This window comes from Tachyglossus aculeatus, chromosome 6 (assembly GCF_015852505.1).
Source record: "Tachyglossus aculeatus isolate mTacAcu1 chromosome 6, mTacAcu1.pri, whole genome shotgun sequence".
Taxonomy (NCBI): domain Eukaryota; kingdom Metazoa; phylum Chordata; class Mammalia; order Monotremata; family Tachyglossidae; genus Tachyglossus; species Tachyglossus aculeatus.
The window spans coordinates 4,341,041-4,359,783 of record NC_052071.1 but is presented as its reverse complement, the minus strand read 5'-3'; the positions used below and the strand labels follow the sequence as shown (position 1 = coordinate 4,359,783).

Here is an 18,743-nt window from a genome sequence, read left to right as displayed (position 1 = left end):
TCTCTCAACGCGACGGCCCGGATTTTACCCCCGCGACGCTTTCCGGGTGAACCGGGTGCCCCCCCTCCTCGTGGAGAAGCTCCCTCAACTCGGCGGCCCGGGTTTTACCTCCAAGTAAGACACTTTGGTGGTGAAGTCGGTGTCCGCCCTCCTCTCGATCTCTCGGAAGAGAAGCTGGATGACCCGGGGGATGACTCCCACCGAGGGCTCGCGCTCCTGGTCCGCGGTGTACGCGCCGCCCATCGAGTACGTCTTCCCGGATCCCGTCTGCCCGTACGCCAGGACGGTGGCATTGTACCCTGTGGGGACGGAAGCCCCCGTGCCCGGGGTGAGGAGGGCCCACATTCATTCATTCATTCAATCGTATTTATTGAGCGCTTACTGTATGCAGAGCACTGTACTAAGCGCTTGGGGAGTACAAGTTGGCAACATATACAGACCCTACCCAACAGTGGGCTCACAGTCTAGAAATTTGTTAAGCACTTACTATGTGCAAAGCACTGTTCTAAGCACTGGGGAGGTTACAAGGCGATCAGGTCATCCCACATGGGGCTCACAGTTTTAATCCCCGTTCTACAGACGAGGGAACTGAGGCCCAGGGAAGTGAAGTGACTTGCCCAAAGTCACACAGCTGGCGGAGCCGGGATTTGAGCCCATGACCTCTGACTCCAAAGGCCGGGCTCCTTCCACTGAGCCACGCGGATCCGCCACTTGCCCGCCGTGGGACCTTGGGCAAGTAACTTAATTTCTCTAGGCCTCAGTATCCTCCTCTGGGTCTCTTTTTCCTCCGGTTTAAAGCGTTCAGTCAGTTCACGCCCTCTTACCTCAACTCACTGATCTCCTACTACAGTCCCCTACTACTACATTCCCCCCCCATCCCCGGCTCCCTCTCGCATCCTCTGGATGTCTGATATCCGCCCCGCAGCCCTGAGAAGCAGCGGGGCAGGTAGATCCCGGGCCTGGGGTCAGAGGGTCGTGGGTTCTAATCCCGGCGCCGTGGGCGAGTCGCTTCACTCCTCTGGGCCTCGGTGACCTCGTCTGTCGAATGGGGATTGGGGCCGCGAAGCCCACGTGGGCCGGAGGCCGTGTCCCACCCGATCCATCCCCATTTGACACATATCTATCATTTTATTCTGTTAGTGTGTTTGGTTTTGTTCTCTGCCTCCCCCTTTTAGACTGTGAGCCCACTGTTGGGTAGGGACCGTCTCTAGATGTTGCCGACTTGGACTTCCCAAGCGCTTAGTGCAGTGCTCTGCACACAGTGAGCGCTCAATAAATACGATTGATGATGATGATGATGATGATTGGAGAGACGGGGGATCCGAGGCCCAGAGAAGCGAAGTGACTCGGCCAGGGTCACCCGGTGGAGCCGGGATCGGTTGGAGTGGTTTCTACGAGGGGCGGGCCGGGCTCCTCACCCTTGAAGACGCCTCGGACGAGGGGGGCCACGGCGCTGGTGAACACTTCCTCCTGTTCCGTTGTGGGGTCGAAGACGAAGTCATACGTGAAGGACTTGTCCGTGCCCACGACCACCTGGGGAGAGAGGGAGGGAGGCGGACAGATAGGAGACCAGCCGTCAGCTGGGTGGGCAGAGACGGGGGGGGGGGGGGGGGGGGGGGGGGGGTGTCCCCTCGGGATGGGCGGAGGGGGGCAACTTTATTGTTCTACTGCCCTCTCCCCAGCACTTGGTCCAATGGGAAGCGTGAAAGAGGAGGCATCTCCTGAGAAGGGGGAGGCAAAGAATGGGGGCGAGTGGCGTGTTCCGGGAGGAGGTGTGGATGGGGTAAGGGAGCTTGTTTTGGGGGGGATGGGATGAGGGGGGCGTGAGGGGGTGAGAGAGAGAGATGGGGTGAGGGGAGAGAGGGAGAGATGGGGTGAGGGGGGAGAGATGGGGTGAAGGGGGAAAAGAGAGAGGAGACGAGGTGAAGAGAGGGAGATGAGGTGAGGAGAGACAGACGGGGTGAGGAGAGACAGACGGGGTGAGGGGGGAGAGAGAGAGAGAGAGAGAGAGACGGGGTGGGGAGAGAGAGAGAGACGGGGTGAGGAGAGAGAGAGAAAGATGGGGTGAGGAGAGAGAGATGGGGTGAGGAGAGAGAGAGAGAGGGAGAGAGAGAGAGAGAGAGAGAGAGACGGGGTGAGGGGTGAGAGAGACGGGGTGAGGGGTGAGAGAGACGGGGTGAGGGGAGAGAGAGACGGGGTGAGGGGAGAGAGACGGGGTGAGGGGAGAGAGACGGGGTGAGGGGAGAGAGACGGGGTGAGGGGAGAGAGACGGGGTGAGGACAGAGAGATGGGGTGAGGACAGAGAGACGGGGTGAGGACAGAGAGATGGGGTGAGGACAGAGAGACGGGGTGAGGACAGAAAGACGGGGTGAGGACAGAGAGACGGGGTGAGGACAGAGAGACGGGGTGAGGACAGAGAGATGGGGTGAGGAGAGAGAGATGGGGTGAGGACAGAGAGATGGGGTGAGGAGAGAGAGACGGGGTGAGGGGAGACAGAGACGGGGTGAGGGGAGACAGAGAGAGAGAGAGACGGGGTGAGAAGAGAGAGATGGGCTGAGGAGAGAGAGAGAGAGAGAGAGAGAGAGAGAGAGACGGGGTGAGGGGCGAGAGAGAGAGAGAGAGACGGGGTGAGGGGCGAGAGACGGGGTGAGGGGGGAGAGAGAGAAAGACGGGGTGAGGGGAGAGAGAGAGAGACAGGGTGAGGAGAGAGAGACGGTGTGAGGAGAGAGACGGGGTGAGGAGAGAGACGGGGTGAGGAGAGAGAGAGAGACGGGGTGAGGAGAGAGAGACGGGGTGAGGGGAGAGAGAGACGGGGTGAGGAGAGAGAGACGGGGTGAGGGGAGAGAGAGAGAGAGTGAGGAGAGAGAGATGGGGTGAGGGGAGAGATGGGGTGAGGGGAAAGAGATGGGGTGAGGGGCGAGAGACGGGGTGAGGGGAGAGAGACAGGGTGAGGAGAGAGAGACGGGGTGAGGAGAGAGAGAGAGAGAGAGAGAGAGAGAAAAGAGAGAGAGAGAGAGACGGGCTGAGGGGAGAGAGAGAGAGAGAGAGAGAGAGAGAGAGAGAGAGAGACGGGGTGAGGGGCGAGAGACGGGGTGAGGAGAGAGAGAGAGAGAGAGAGAGAGAGAGAGAGAGAGAGAGAGAGAGAGAAAGACGGGGTGGGGAGAGAGAGAGACGGGGTGAGGGGAGAGAGAGAGAGATGGGTGAGGAAGGAGAAAGAGAGAAAGAGAGAGAGAGAGAGAGAGAGAGAGAGACCAGGTGAGGAGGGAGAGAGAGAGAGAGATGGGTGAGGAGAGAGAGAGATGGGTGAAGAGAGAGAGAGAGAGACGGGGTGAGGAGAGAGATGGGGTGAGGAGAGAAAGAGAGAGGGGGGACGGGGTGAGGAGAGAGAGACGGGGTGAGGAGAGGGAGAGAGAGACGGGCTGAGGGGAGAGAGAGACGGGGTGAGGGGGGAGGGAAGGGGTGAGGAGAGAGAGAGAGACGGGGTGAGGAGAGAGAGAGAGAGAGAGAGACGGGGTGAGGAGAGAGAGAGAGAGACGGGCTGAGGGGAGAGAGAGACGGGGTGAGGAGAGAGAGAGACGGGATGAGGAGAGAAAGAGAGACGGGGTGAGGAGAGAGAGAGAGAGAGATGGTGTGAGGAGAGAACAATGGGGTGAGGAGGGGGAATGTAGGTCGGTTAGAGGGTGAGGGTGTTGGGGGGCGTTGCCTGACCTGGGGCTCCCCGGGCACGAAGGCCAGGCAGGCCTGGCAGCCCTCGGCCAGCTCCTTGGGCACCAGCGGCCGGCAGCGCAGGGCCACCCGCACCGGGATGCCCTTGTCGTCCTCCTTGCCCATGGCGGGGAGCGGGGGGGCCCTGAGGGGGGGGGGCGGGGTCCGGGGTCGGAGGTCAGCCGGCAGCCGGTCCGTCGGCGGCCCCGCCGCAGTAACCGCCAACTTTCAAACGGGCCCCGGCGGCGGCCACAGCCAATCCCCGCCCGCACGCTCACGGGCGCGCGCGACCCACACGCGCACGCTCCGCACGCCGCCGGGGGCGAGCACGCAGGCGCCGCGGCCCGGGAGGGCGGGCGGGCGCGCGCAGGGCGGGCCCGCGCGCCCCTCCACTTCCGCTTCCGGCTGCTGCTGCCGCTGCTGCCCTGTCAGTCACTGCCAGCTACCTCAGGAGGAGGAGGGGCTGGGCCGGGCCGGGCCGGGGGCACAGGGGCCACAGGGGCACAAGGGCAGCGCTGCTGAGGTACAGCGGCCTCCCACCCCCTAGCCTCCTTTAGCCCTTCTTCCCCTCCTCATCCCCCCATCCTTTCCCCTCCGTTTTCCCCTCACACTTTCCTCTCCCCCTCCCCTTCTCCTCTCCTTTATCCCTTCTTCCCTCTTCCCCTCCTCAACCCCTCATCCTTTCCCCTCCGTTTTCCCCTCACACTTTCCTCTCCCTCTCTCTTCTCCTCTATCCCTTCTTCCCTCTTCTCCTCCTCATCTCCTCACCCTTTCCCCTCCGTTTTCCCCTCACACTTTTCCTCTTCCCCTCCCCTCTCCCCTCCTCTATCCCTTCTTCCCTCTTCCCCTCCTCATCCCCTCACCCTTTCCCCTCCATTTTCCCCTCACACTTTCCTCTCCCCCTCCCCTCTCCCCTCCTTTAGCCCTTCTTCCCTCTTCCCCTCCTCATCCCCTCACCCTTTCCCCTCCGTTTTCCCGTCACACTTTTCCTCTTCCCCTCCCCTATCCCTTCTTCCCTCTTCCCCTCCTCATCCCCTCACCCTTTCCCCTCCGTTTTCCCCTCACACCTTCCTCTCCCCCTCCCCTCTCCCCTCCTTTAGCCCTTCTTCCCTCTTCCCCTCCTCATCTCCTCACCCTTTCCCCTCCGTTTTCCCCTCACACTTTTCCTCTTCCCCTCCCCTCTCCCCTCCTTTAGCCCTTCTTCCCTCTTCCCCTCCTCATCCCCTCATCTTTTTCCCTCCGTTTTCCCCTCACACTTTCCTCTCCCTCTCCCCTATCCCTTCTTCCCTCTTCCCCTCCTCATCCCCTCACCCTTTCCCCTCCGTTTTCCCCTCACACTTTCCTCTCCCCCTCCCCCTCCCCTCCTTTAGCCCTTCTTCCCTCTTCCCCTCCTCATCCCCTCACCCTTTCCCCTCCGTTTTCCCCTCACACTTTCCTCTCCCCTCCTTCTATCCTCCTTTATCCCTTCTTCCCTCTTCCCCTCCTCATCCCCTCACCCTTTCCCCTCCGTTTTCCCCTCACACTTTCCTCTCCCCCTCCTTCTATCCTGCTTTATCCCTTCTTCTCTCTTCCCCTCCTCATCCCCTCACACTTTCCCCTCCGTTTTCCCCTCACACTTTCCTCTCCCCCTCCTTCTATCCTTCTTTATCCCTTCTTCCCTCCTCATCCCCTCACCCTTTCCCCTCCGTTTTCCCCTCACACTTTCCTCTCCCCCTCCTTCTATCCTTCTTTATCCCTTCTTCCCTGCTCATCCCCTCACCCTTTCCCCTCCGTTTTCCCCTCACACTTTCCTCTCCCCCTCCCCTCTCCTCTATGCCTTCTTCCCCCTCCGCTCACACTTTCCCCTTTCTCTTCCCCTCACACTTTCCTCTCCCCCTCACCCTCTCATTCTATCCTTCTTTATCCCTTCTTCCCTCCTCATCCCCTCACCCTTTCCCCTCCGTTTTCCCCTCACACTTTCCTCTCCCCCTCCCCTCTATCCCGTCTTCCCCCTCCCCTCACACTTTCCCCTCTCTCTTCCCCTCACACTTTCCTCTCCCCCTCACCCTCTCCTTCTATCCTTCTTTATCCCTTCTTCCCCTCCTCATCCCCTCACCCTTTCCCCTCCGTTTTCCCCTCACACTTTCCTCTCCCCCTCCTTCTATCCTCGTTTATCCCTTCTTCCCTCTTCCCCTCCTCATCCCCTCATCCTTTCCCCTCCGTTTTCCCCTCACACTTTCCTCTCCCCCTCCCCTCTATCCCGTCTTCCCCCTCCCCTCACACTTTCCTCTCCCCCTCACCCTCTCCTGCTATCCTTCTTTATCCCTTCTTCCCTCTTCATCTCCTCACCCTTTCCCCTCCGTTTTCCCCTCACACTTTCCTCTCCCCCCCTTCTATCCTCGTTTATCCCTTCTTCCCTCTTCCCCTCCTCATCCCCTCACCCTTTCCCCTCCGTTTTCCCCTCACACTTTCCTCTCCCTCTCCCCCTCCCCCTCCTCTCCTTTATCCCTTCTTCCCCCTCCCCTCACATTTTTCCCTCCCTCTTCCCTTCACATTTTCCTCTCCCCCTCACCCTCTCCTTCTATCCTTCTTTATCCCTTCTTCCCTTTTCATCTCCTCACCCTTTCCCCTCCGTTTTCCCCTCACACTTTCCTCTCCCCCTCCCCTCTCCTTTATCTCTTCTTCCCCTTCCCCTCGCACTTTCCTCTCCCCCTCCCCTCATCCCTTCTTCCCTCCACACTTTCTTCTCCCCCTCCCCTTCTCCTCACCCTCTCCTTCTATCCTCCTTTATCCCTTCTTCCCTCTTCCCCTCCTCATCCCCTCATCCTTTCCCCTCCCTCTTCCCCTCACACTTTCCTCTCCCCCTCCCCTTCTCCTCTCCTTTATCCCTTCTTCCCTCTTCCCCTTCTCCTCCTCATCCCCTCACCCTTTCCCCTCCCTCTTCCCCTCACACTTTCCTCTCTCCCTCCCCTTATCCTCTCCTGTATCCCTTCTTCCCTCTTCCCCTTCTCCTCCTCATCCCCTCACTTTCCCCTCCCTCTTCTCCCCTTCTCCTCACACTTTCCCCTCCCTTTTCTCCTAACCCTCTCCCTCTTCCCCTCACACTTTCCTCTCCCTCTTCTCCTCCCCCTTCCCCTTCTCCTCACACTCTCCTCTCCCCTTCTCCCCCTTCCTCTCACCCTTTCCCCTCCCTCTTCTCCTCACCCTTTCCTCTCCCCATCCCTTTCTCCTCACCCACTCCTTCTCTCCCTCTTCCCCTCTCCTCCTCATCCCCTCACTTTCCCCTCCCTCATCCTCTTCCCCTCATCTTTTCCCCTCCCTCCTCTCCCTCTTCCCCTTCTCCTCTCCTCCTCATCCCCACTTTCCTCTCCCTCTTCTCCCCTCCCTCTTCCCCTTCTCCTCACTTTCCTCTCCCTCTTCTCCTCACCCTATCCCTCCTCTCTCCCTCTTCTCACACTTTCCTCTCCCCTTCTCCGCACCCTCTTCTCTCCCCTTCTCCTCACACTTTCCTCTCCCCTTCTCCCCTTACCCTTTCCCCTCTGTCTTCTCTTCCCTTCAACCTTTCCCTCCCTCTCCCCCTCACACTTTCCCATCGCTCTTCTCCCCTCCCTCATCCTCTTCCCCTCATCCTTTCCCCTCCCTCCTCCCCTTCTCCTCTCCTCCTCATCCCCTCACTTTCCTCTTCTCCTCCCCTCTTCCCCTTCTCCTCGCCCTTTCCTCTCCCTCTTCTCCTCACCCTCTCCCTCCTCTCTCCCTCTTCCCCTTCTCCTCACCCTCCTCTCCCCTTCTCCCCTCACCCTTTCCCCTCCGTCTTCTCCTCTTCCCCTTCCCCTCACCCTTTCCCCTGTCTTCTCCTCCTCCCCTTCCCCCTTCCTCTTCTCCTCCTCACCCTCCCTCCCCCATCTTCTCCTCCTCACCCTTTCCCCCATCTTCCCTCCCTCTTCCCTTCCCCTCACACTCTCCCCTTCCTCTTCCCCCCTTCCTCTCACCTTTTCCCCTCCGTCTTCTCCTCATCCTCTTCTCCTCGCTCTCACCCTTTCCCTTCCTTCTTCTCCTCTCCCCCTCACACCCTCCCCTCCCTCTTCTCCTCACACTTTCTCCTCCCTCTTCCCCTCACATTTTCCCCTCCTTCTCCTCACCCTCTCCCCTTCCCCTCACACTCTCCTCTCCCCCTTCCCCTCACCCTTTCATCAGTGCTTGGCACATAGTAAGCACTTAACAAATGCCATCATTATTATTATTCTCCTCTCCCTCTTCCCCTTCCGTTCACACTCTCCTCCTTCTCCTCACACTCTCCCCTCCCTCTTCCCTTTCTCCTCACGTTTTCCCCTCCCTCTTCTCCTCACCTTCCTCACACTTTCCCCTCACCCTCTCCTCTCCCTCTTCCCCTTCTCATCCTCTTCCCCTCCTTCGCCTCCCTCCTCTTCTCCTCACACTTTCCCCTCCCTGTTCACTTCTCCCCCTCCTCTTCTCCTCTTCCCCTTCTCCTCACACTTTTACTCTCTTCTTCCCTCCCCTCCTCCCATCCCCTTCTCTCCCTGACCCCATCCCCCGGTCCCCCTGGCCCTCCATCCCTGCGGTCCGGTCCGTAATTCCTCCTTCTGTTCTCCAGTGTAAGAAGCCCCGGGGGCCCAGTCCACCCAGAGCCTCCGGTCCCGATGGAGATGGACGGCCGCCCCCCCTACGACGACTACCCCGTGGTCTTCCTGCCGCCCTACGAGAACCCCCCCGCCTGGATCCCTCCCCACGAGGTGGGTGCCAGTCAGCCCCCCCACCCTCGCCCCCTACCCCCGCCTCTGCCCGAGGACCCCCTGTGCTGGACCGGAAGCTCCTTGGGGACGGGGATCCTGTCTACTATGCTCCCACTCTCCCGATTGTTAAGTACGATGCACGCACACGAGAAGCCCCGGGCTCCTCGAGGGCAGGGATCGCTTCTGCCTACTTTATCGTGCCTTCAGTCGGTGGCATTTATGGAGCACGTACCATGTGCAGAGCACAGTATAAGCGCTTGGACGAGGATGGCAGAACGGAGTTGGTAAACACATTCCCTGCCCGCGGTAAACTTACCGTCTCCAGCGCTCCACCCGCAGTGGACTGTCACTCCTTGAGGGCAGCGATCATGTCTACTAGCCCGAGCTTAACACATCCAAAACACGGCCCACCCAAACCCCATCCGCCCCCTGACTTTCCCACCGCTGTAGACGGCACCACCGTCCTTCCCGTCTCCCAATCCCGGAACCTCGGCCTCGACTCCTCGCTCTCATTCAGCCCACGCATTCAGTCCGTCACCAAATCCCGTCGGTCCCACCTTCGCGACATGGCCACGGTCCGTCCTTTCCTCTCCATCCGGGCCGATCCCAGCACGTCTCCTCTCCCGCCTTGACTCCCGCATCAGCCTCCTCGCTGACCTCCCTGCCTCCCGTCTCTCCCCATTCCAATCAGCCAATCGGTAGTATTTATTGAGTGTTTATTCCGTGCAGAACACTGTACTAAGCGCTCAGGAGAGGACAGTGAAAGAGTTGGTAGACAATGAGCTCACAGTGAGCTTACAGCCTACAGAGGGGGAGGAAGACGTGAATATAAATAAGTAAATTACATAAGTACGGAGAGAGGCAGCATGGGTTAGTGGGTGGAACCCAGCCTTGGGAGTGAGCAGGTCATGGGTTCGAATCCCGGCTCTGCCACTTGTCTGCCGTGTGACCCTGGGCAAGCCGCTTCACCTCTCTGGGCCTCATCTGCCAAAGGGGGATGAATAATAATGATAATAGTGATGGTATTTGTTAAGCGCTTACTATGTGCCAAGCACTGTCCTAAGCGCTGGGGGAGATACAAGGTCAGGAGGCTGTCCCCCGTGGGGCTCACGGTCTTCATCCCCATTTTCCAGAGGAGGGAACGGAGGCCCAGAGAAGTGAAGCGGCTCGCCCAAAGTCAGCTGACAAGGCCGGGATTTGAACCCGTGTCCTCTGACTCCAAAGCCCGGGCTCTTTCCACTGACGGCACTTATTGAGCGCTTACTGCGCGCAAAGCACCGTTCTAAGCGCCGAGCCCCTAGGGGGACAGGGACCGTGTCCACCCCAGCGCGTAGTACAACGCCTGGCACCCAGTAAGCGCTTAACAAATACCCCAGTTATAGTAAGCGCTTAGCAAGTACCGTAATTATTATTATGTTGTTAATGTTATTGTTAATGTTATTATTGTTATTAATAATAATATTATTATTATATGCGCTTAACAAGTACCACAATTATTATTATTGGCCCATATTGGCCTGAGTAGCGTAATGATTGGCATGACCCTCCGGTTTGGGCAAGGGGGTGGTGGGGATGGAGGCGGGGTGGGAGTACCGGGGGGGGGGAGGGACCCCCTGACGCGGTCGTGCCGTGCGGACTGTCCGTCAGAGGGTGTACCACCCGGATTACAACAACGAGCTGACCCAATTCCTGCCGAGGACCATCCAGCTCCAGAAGCCGTCCGGAGCGCAGGTCAGTGTCCTCCCCGGGGGCCCGCGGACCGTCCGGAGCGCAGGCCGGGATCCCCCCCACCCCATCCTTAGAGAGGCAGCGAGGCTCAGTGGAAAGGAGCCCGGGCTTTGGAGTCAGAGGTCATGGGTTCAAATCCCCGCTCCGCCACTTGTCAGCTGTGTGACCTTGAGCGAGTCACTTCCCTTCTCTGGGCCTCAGTTCCCTCCTCTGTAAAAAATGGGGATTGACTGTAAGCCCCCCAGTGTGGGACAACCTGATCACCTTGTAACCTCCCCAGCGCTGAGAACAGTGCTTTGCACATAGTAAGCACTTAGTAAATGCTATTATTATTATTATCCGTCCCATCTCTCAAGCCTGCAGCCCGGGCCTTCTCCTTTCAGTCATTCATTCATTCATTCACTCAACTGTATTTATTGAGCACTTACTGTGTGCAGAGCACTGGACTAAGCGCTTGGGAAGTCCAAATTGGAAACATAGAGAGTCAATCCCTAGCCTTCTCCTTTCATTCATTCATTCATTCATTCACTCAACTGTATTTATTGAGCGCTTACTGTGTGCAGAGCACTGGACTAAGCGCTTGGGAAGTCCAAATTGGAAACATAGAGAGTCAATCCCTAGCCTTCTCCTTTCATTCATTCATTCATTCATTCACTCAATCGTATTTATTGAGTCCTTACTGTGTGCAGAGCACTGGAGTAAGCGCTTGGGAAGTCCAAGTTGGCAACATATAGAGACGGTCCCTAGCCTTCTCCTTTCATTCATTCACTCAGTCATATTTATTGAGCACTTACTGTGTGCAGAGCACTGTACTAAGTGCTTGGGAAGTCCAAGTTGGCAACATATAGAGATGGTCCCTAGCCTTCTCCTTTCATTCATTAATTCATTCACTCAATCGAATTTATTGAGCACTTACTGTGTGCAGAGCATGTATTAAGCGCTTGGGAAGTACAAGTTGGCAACATACAGAGACGGTCCCTAGCCTTCTCCTTTCATTCATTCATTCACTCAATCATATCTCTTGAGCGCTTACTGTGTGCAGAGCACTGTACTAAGCGCTTGGGAAGTCCAAGTTGGCAACATCTAGAGACGGTCCCTAGCCTTCTCCTTTCATTCATTCATTCACTCAATCGTATCTATCGAGCGCTTACTGTGTGCAGAGCACTGTACTAAGCGCTTGGGAAGTCCAAGTCGGCAATATCTAGAGACGGTCCCTGCCCAATGGCGGGCTCACAGTCTAGAAGGGGGCGACGGACGACAAAACAAAACATGTTAACAAAATCAAATAAATAGAATAGTAATAGTCGAGGGAACAGTAACGAGACTCCTCACTCCCAGTCAATCCATCGCCAACTCCCCAACTCCCCTCCCTCGGAGCTGGGGGGGGGAGACGCGGACCGATGGAAGCTCGGGTCGGCGCCCCCCCCCCGTCCCGAACCCCAGTGAGCGTCTACTATGTGCGCTCAGTACATACGACCGAACGCGTAAATCATTGTCAGCTCCCAAGCCCCCTCCTCACCTGCGCCCCTTTCTCTTCCAGCTGGGGTTCAACATCCGCGGAGGGAAGGCCTCCCAGCTTGGCATCTTCATCTCCAAGGTGGGGGGGCCGGCCCGGGGCGGCGGGGGGCCGGCGGGGCATCCGGGGACCCCCCGATGACCGGCGTCCCGTCCCGTCCCCCCTTCCCACCGCGCGGCCAGGTGATCCCCGACTCGGACGCCCACCGGGCCGGCCTGCAGGAAGGCGACCAAGTCCTGGCCGTGAATCACGTCGACTTCCAAGACATCGAGCACGGCAAGGTGCGGGCCGGGGGGCGGGCGGATCCCACCCCCAAAACTCGCCCCCCGCTTGCCGCACGCGAGGCATTTCCCCGCGGGCCGGGAATGCGTCTCGAATAATAATAATAATGGCATTTATTAAGCGCTTACTATGCGCAAGGCACTGTTCTAAGCGCTGGGGAGGTTACAAGGTGATCAGGCTGTCCCGCTGGGGGCTCACAGTCTTCATCCCCATTTGACAGATGAGGTCACTGAGGCGCAGAGAAGTGAGGTGACTCGCCCAAAGTCACCCAGCTGACAACTGGCGGAGTCGGGATTTGAACCCATGACCTCTGACTCCAAAGCCCGGGCTCTTGCCACTGAGCCACGCTGCTTCTCTAATAATAATAATAATAATAATAATAACAATAATAATAATTATATTACATTAATATATCATTAACATATATTATACTGTATACAATATATTATTATGTAATATATACTGTAATATAATACGATATAATATAATGTAATATAATATGTGATTATAATATATTATATTAATAATGATGTATGATAATGATGATATAAAAATAATGGCATTTATTAAGCGCTTACTATGTGCAAAGCACTGTTCTAAGCGCTGGGTATTCCTTTATCGTCCTCTCCCAAAGAGCTCCGCACACAGTAGGTGCTCAGTACATATGACCGAACGCATAAGTCATTGTAAGCAGGGAATGTATCTGTTTACCATTCTACCGCCCTCGCCCAAGCGCTTAGTACAGGGCTCCGCACACAGTAGGCGCTCAGTACATACGACCGAATGCATAAATCATTGTAAGCAGGAGATGTATCTGTTTACCGTTCTACCGTCCTCGCCCAAGCGCTTAGTACAGGGCTCCGCACACAGTAGGCGCTCAATACATACAACCGAATGTGTAAATCATTGTAAGCAGGGAATGCATCTATTTACCGTTCTACTATCCTCACCCAAGCGCTTAGTACAGGGCTCCGCACACAGTAGGCGCCCAATACATATGACCGAATGCGTAAATCATAAGCAGGGAATGTATCTGTTTATCGTTCTACTGTCCTTGCCCAAGCGCTTAGTACAGGGCTTCGCACACAGTAGGCGCTCAATACATACGACCGAACGCGTAAATCATTGTAAGCAGGGAATGTATCTGTTTACCATTCAAACGTCCTCGCCTAAGCGCTTAGTACAGGGCTCCGCACACAGTAGGCGCTCAAAACATATGACCAAACGCATAAATCATTGTAAGCAGGGAATGTATCTGTTTACCATTCTGCTGTCCTCGTCCAAGCGCTTAGTACAGGGCTCCGCACACAGTAGGCGCTCAATACATACGACCAAACGCATAAATCATTGTAAGCAGGGGATGTATCTATTTACCATTCTACCGTCCTCGACCAAGCGCTTAGTACATGGCTCCGCACACAGTAGGCGCTCAATACATACGACCGAACGTGTAAATCATTGTAAGCAGGGAATGTATCTGTTTACCGTCCTCGCCCAAGCGCTTAGTACAGGGCTCTGCACACAGTAGGCGCTCAATACATACAACTGAACGCGTAAATCATTGTAAGCAGGAAATGCATCTGTTTATCGTTCTACCGTCCTCACCCAAGCGCTTAGTACAGGGCTCCGCACACAGTAGGCGCTCAATACATATGACCGAACGCGTAAATCATTGTAAGCAGGGAATGTATCTGTTTACCGTCCTCGCCCAAGCGCTTAGTACAGGGCTTCGCACACAGTAGGCGCTCAATACATACGACCAAACGCGTAAATCATTGTAAGCAGGGGATGTATCTGTTTACCATTCAAACGTCCTCGCCTAAGCGCTTAGTACAGGGCTCCGCACACAGTAGGTGCTCAATGCATATGACCAAACGCGTAAATCATTGTAAGCAGGGGATGTATCTGTTTACCATTCAAACGTCCTCGCCTAAGCGCTTAGTACAGGGCTCCGCACACAGTAGGCGCTCAATACATACGACCGAACGCGTAAATCATTGTAAGCAGGGAATGTATCTGTTTACCGTCCTCGCCCAAGCGCTTAGTACAGGGCTCCGCACACAGTAGGCGCTCAATACATACGACCGAATGCATAAATCATTGTAAGCAGGGGATGTATCTATTTACCATTCTACCATCCTCGCCCAAGCGCTTAGTACAGGGCTCCGCACACAGTAGGCGCTCAATACATACGACCGAACACATAAGTCATTGTAAGCAGGGAATGCATCTGTTTACTGTTCTACTGTCCTCGCCCAAGCGCTTAGTACAGGGCTCCGCACACAGTAGGCGCTCAATACATATGACCAAATGCATAAATCATTGTAAGCAGGGGATGTATCTATTTACCATTCTACCGTCCTCGACCAAGCGCTTAGTACAGGGCTCCGCACACAGTAGGCGCTCAATACATACGACCGAACCCGTAAGTCGTAAGCAGGGAATGTATCTGTTTACCACTCTACCGTCCTCACCCAAGCGCTTACTACAGGGCTTAGCACACAGTAGGCGCTCAATACATACGACCAAACATGTAAATCATTGTAAGCAGGGAATGTATCTGTTTACCGTTCTGCCATCCTCACCCAAGCGCTTAGTACAGGGCTCTGCACAGTGTAGGCGCTCAATACATACGACCAAATGCGTAAATCGTAAGCAGGGAATTATCTGTTTATCGTTCTACCGTCCTCGCCCAAGCGCTTAGTACAGGGCTCCGCACACAGTAGGCGCTCAATACATACGACCGAACACGTAAATCATTGTAAGCAGGGGATGTATCTGTTTACCATTCAAACGTCCTCACCTAAGCGCTTAGTACAGGGCTCCGCACACAGTAGGCGCTCAAAACATATGACCAAACGCGTAAATCATTGTAAGCAGGGAATGTATCTGTTTACCATTCAAACGTCCTCGCCTAAGCGCTTAGTACAGGGCTCCACACACAGTAGGCACTCAAAACATATGACCAAACGCGTAAATCATTGTAAGCAGGGAATGTATCTGTTTACCATTCTACCGTCCTCGCCCAAGCGCTTAGTACAGGGCTCTGCACACAGTAGGCGCTCAATACATATGACCAAACGCGTAAATCATTGTAAGCAGGGAATGCATCTGTTTACCATTCTACCGTCCTCGTCCAAGCGCTTAGTACAGGGCTCTGCACACAGTAGGCACTCAATACATATGACCAAACGCGTAAATCATTGTAAGCAGGGAATGCATCTGTTTACCATTCTACCGTCCTCGTCCAAGCGCTTAGTACAGGGCTCCGCACACAGTAGGCGCTCAATACATATGACCAAACGCGTAAATCATTGTAAGCAGGGGATGTATCTGTTTACTGTTCTACCGTCCTCGCCCAAGCGCTTAGTACAGGGCTCCGCACACAGTAGGCGCTCAATACATACGACCGAACGCGTAAATCATTGTAAGCAGGGGATGCATCTGTTTACCGTTCTACCGTCCTCGCCCAAGTGCTTAGTACAGGGCTCCTCACACTGTAGGCGCTCAATACATACGACCGAACGCGTATATCATTGTAAGCAGGGGATGTATCTGTTTACCGTTTTACCGTCCTCACCCAAGCGCTTAGTCCAGTGGTCCGCACACAGTAAGCGCTCAATACATATGACTGAATTAATGGATGAATTTGCTAGGGCCCGGGCCCGGATAACAATAAAAATAGTAATAATAATGACAATGGCATTTATTAAGCGCTTACTATGTGCAAAGCACTGTTCTAAGCGCTGGGGAGGTAACAAGGTGATCACGGGGGGCTCACAGTCTTAATCCCCATTTTCCAGATGAGGTAACTGAGGCCCAGAGCAGTGAAGTGACTTGCCCAGAGTCACCCACCTTGTAACCTCCCCAGCGCTTAAAACGGTGCTTTGCACAGAGTAAGCGCTTAACAAATACCATCATCATTATAATAATATATATATAATACGTTACATATATTATAGTATTACATATATTATATAATATATGAATTTTATGTGACGGTATTATATATTACATTATATCATGATATATAATATTACATTATATTATAATATATAGTATATATTATTGTACTATTAAATTATATTATTAAATTATTGTATATTATGATATAATTAAATAATATTATTAAATTATTGTATGCTGTGATATAATTAAATTACATTATTAATTTATTGTATGTTATTATGTTATTAAATTATATTATTATTAACAGATACCACAATTATTATTATTCTTGGGGCGGGGTGGGCCCGGTCAGCAGGCCCCCTCCGCCGCCTCCCCTCCAGCGCTTAGAACAGTGCTTGGCACATAGTAAGCGCCTAACGAATGCCATCGTTCTTATGATCCAGGCGGTGGAGATCCTGAAGACGGCCCGGGAGATAAACATGCAAGTCCGCTTCTTCCCGTACAGTGAGTACCGGCGCGGGGCTGGGGGAGGCCGGACGGCTGCCGGGGTCCCCCCGGCTGGGCCTCGGTCTCCTCGGCTGGGAAATGGGCCCGTGGTACCCACCGTCCCCCGCCGCAGCCCACGGCGGAGGGACGGAGGACGGGGAGCGCGTCGACCGGCTCTGTCGGGGCAAGCGCTTGGCGCACACGGCGCTCAGTATATACCTGGGACCGGCTGCGGGCAGGGAACGTGTCATCCAGCTCTGTCCGATTGTCCTGTCCCAAGCGCTTAGTACAGTGCTCCGCTCACAGTAAGCGCCCAGTACATACCGTTGACCGACGTATTGTAGGCGGAGAACGTGTCTACCAACTCTGTTGTCCTCTGCCAAGCGCTTAATACAGTGCTCTGCACATGGTAAGCGCCCAGTACATACCACTGACTGATGGCTTATAGACGAAGAACGTGTCTACAAACTCTGTTGTCCTCTCCCAAGCGCTTAGTACAGTGCTCCGCACACAGTAAGCTCTCGGTAAATACCACCGACCGACAGATTGTAGACGGAGAACGTATCTACTAACTCTGTTGTCCTCTCCCAGGCGCTTAGTACAGTGCTCCGCACACAGTAAGCGCTCAGTACATACCGTTGACCGAGGGGTTGTAGACGGAGAGCGTGTCTACCAACTGTCGGATTGTCCTCTCCCAAGCGCTTAGTACAGTGCTGTGCACACAGTAAGCACTCAGTACATCCCACTGACTGACGGATTGTAGACGGAGAACGTGCCTACCAACTCTGTTGTATTGTCCTCTCCCAAGCGCTTAGTACAGTGCTCCGCACACAGTAAGCACCCAGTACATACCGTTGACCGACGTATTGTAGACGGAGAACGTGTCTACCAACTCTGTTGTCCTCTGCCAAGCGCTTAACACAGTGCTCTGCACATGGTAAGCGCCCAGTACATACCACTGACCTATGGATTATAGATGGAGAAGGTGTCTACAAACTCTGTTGTCCTCTCCCAAGCGCTTAGTACGGTGCTCCGTACACAGTAAGCGCTCAGTAAATACCGTCGACCGATAGATTGTAGACAGAGAACGTATCTATCAACTCTGTTGTCCTCTCCCAAGCGCTTAGTACAGTGCTCCGCACACAGTAAGCGCTCGGTAAATACCGTCGACCGACAGATTGTAGACGGAGAACATATCTACTAAGTCTGTTGTCCTCTCCCAGGCGCTTAGTACAGTGCTCCGCACACAGTAAGCGCTCAGTACATACCATTGACCGACGGATTGTAGACGGAGAACGTGTCTACCACCTCTGTCGGATTGTCCTTTGTCCTCTCCCAAGCGCTTAGTACTGTACTCTGCACACAGTAAGCGCTCAGTACATACCGTTGACCGATAGATTGTAGACGGAGAACATATCTACTAACTCTTGTCCTCTCCCAAGCGCTTAGTACAGTGCTCCGCACACAGTAAGCGCTCAGTACATACCGTTGACCGAGGGGTTGTAGACAGAGAGCATGTCTACCAACCGTCGGATTGTCCTCTCCCAAGTGCTTAGTACAGTGCTGTGCGCACAGTAAGCGCTCAGTACATCCCGCTGACTGACAGATTGTAGACGGAGAACGTGCCTACCAACTCTGTTGTATTGTCCTCTCCCAAGCGCTTAGTACAGTGCTCCGCACACAGTAAGCGCCCAGTACATACCGTTGACCGACCGATTGTAGACGGAGAACGTGTCTGCCAACTCTGTTGTCCTCTCCCAAGCGCTTAATACAGTGCTCTGCACACGGTAAGCGCCCAGTACATACCACTGACCTATGGATTATAGATGGAGAACGTGTCTACAAACTCTGTTGTCCTCTCCCGAGCGCTTAGTACGGTGCTCCGCACACAGTAAGCGCTCAGTAAATACTGTCAACCGACAGATCGTAGACGGAGAATGTATCTACTAACTCTGTTGTCCTCTCCCAAGCGCTTAGTACAGTGCTCCGCACACAGTAAGCGCTCGGTAAATACCGTCGACCGACAGATTGTAGACGGAGAACATATCTACTAAGTCTGTTGTCCTCTCCCAGGCGCTTAGTACAGTGCTCCGCACACAGTAAGCGCTCAGTACATACCATTGACCGACGGATTGTAGACGGAGAACGTGTCTACCACCTCTGTCGGATTGTCCTTTGTCCTCTCCCAAGCGCTTAGTACTGTACTCTGCACACAGTAAGCGCTCAGTACATACCGTTGACCGATAGATTGTAGACGGAGAACATATCTACTAACTCTTGTCCTCTCCCAAGCGCTTAGTACAGTGCTCCGCACACAGTAAGCGCTCAGTACATACCGTTGACCGAGGGGTTGTAGACGGAGAGCGTGTCTACCAACCGTCGGATTG

At 54.7% G+C, this 18,743-nt stretch overlaps 2 protein-coding genes across 7 annotated transcripts in view; one reads left to right on the top strand and one right to left on the bottom strand.

Moving 5' to 3' along the window:
- Window positions 1-3,831, bottom strand: part of KIF4A (kinesin family member 4A) — a 75,375-nt gene extending 71,544 nt beyond the window's left edge. For both annotated transcript variants that reach the window (XR_005451586.1, XM_038747981.1), the window contains exons 1-3: window positions 3,709-3,831; window positions 1,419-1,533; window positions 109-299 (exon numbers count right to left, since the gene is read on the bottom strand). Coding sequence is in view for 1 of the 2 variants with exons in the window: in XM_038747981.1 (XP_038603909.1) it covers window positions 109-299; window positions 1,419-1,533; window positions 3,709-3,831 (429 nt within the window). In the remaining variant the exon portion in view is untranslated. The remainder of the gene's footprint in view (window positions 1-108; window positions 300-1,418; window positions 1,534-3,708) is intronic.
- Window positions 3,832-4,179: 348 nt separating this feature from the next.
- Window positions 4,180-18,743, top strand: part of PDZD11 (PDZ domain containing 11) — a 52,687-nt gene continuing 38,123 nt past the window's right edge. For 2 of the 5 annotated variants that reach the window (XM_038748385.1, XM_038748387.1), the window contains exons 1-6: window positions 4,180-4,228; window positions 8,297-8,435; window positions 10,083-10,166; window positions 11,704-11,760; window positions 11,862-11,960; window positions 16,314-16,374. In XM_038748385.1, the coding sequence (XP_038604313.1) occupies window positions 8,343-8,435; window positions 10,083-10,166; window positions 11,704-11,760; window positions 11,862-11,960; window positions 16,314-16,374 (394 nt within the window). In that variant the 5' untranslated portion in view covers window positions 4,180-4,228; window positions 8,297-8,342. The remainder of the gene's footprint in view (window positions 4,229-8,296; window positions 8,436-10,082; window positions 10,167-11,703; window positions 11,761-11,861; window positions 11,961-16,313; window positions 16,375-18,743) is intronic. The other 3 variants (XM_038748389.1, XM_038748388.1, XM_038748386.1) reach the window with 3 other exon arrangements.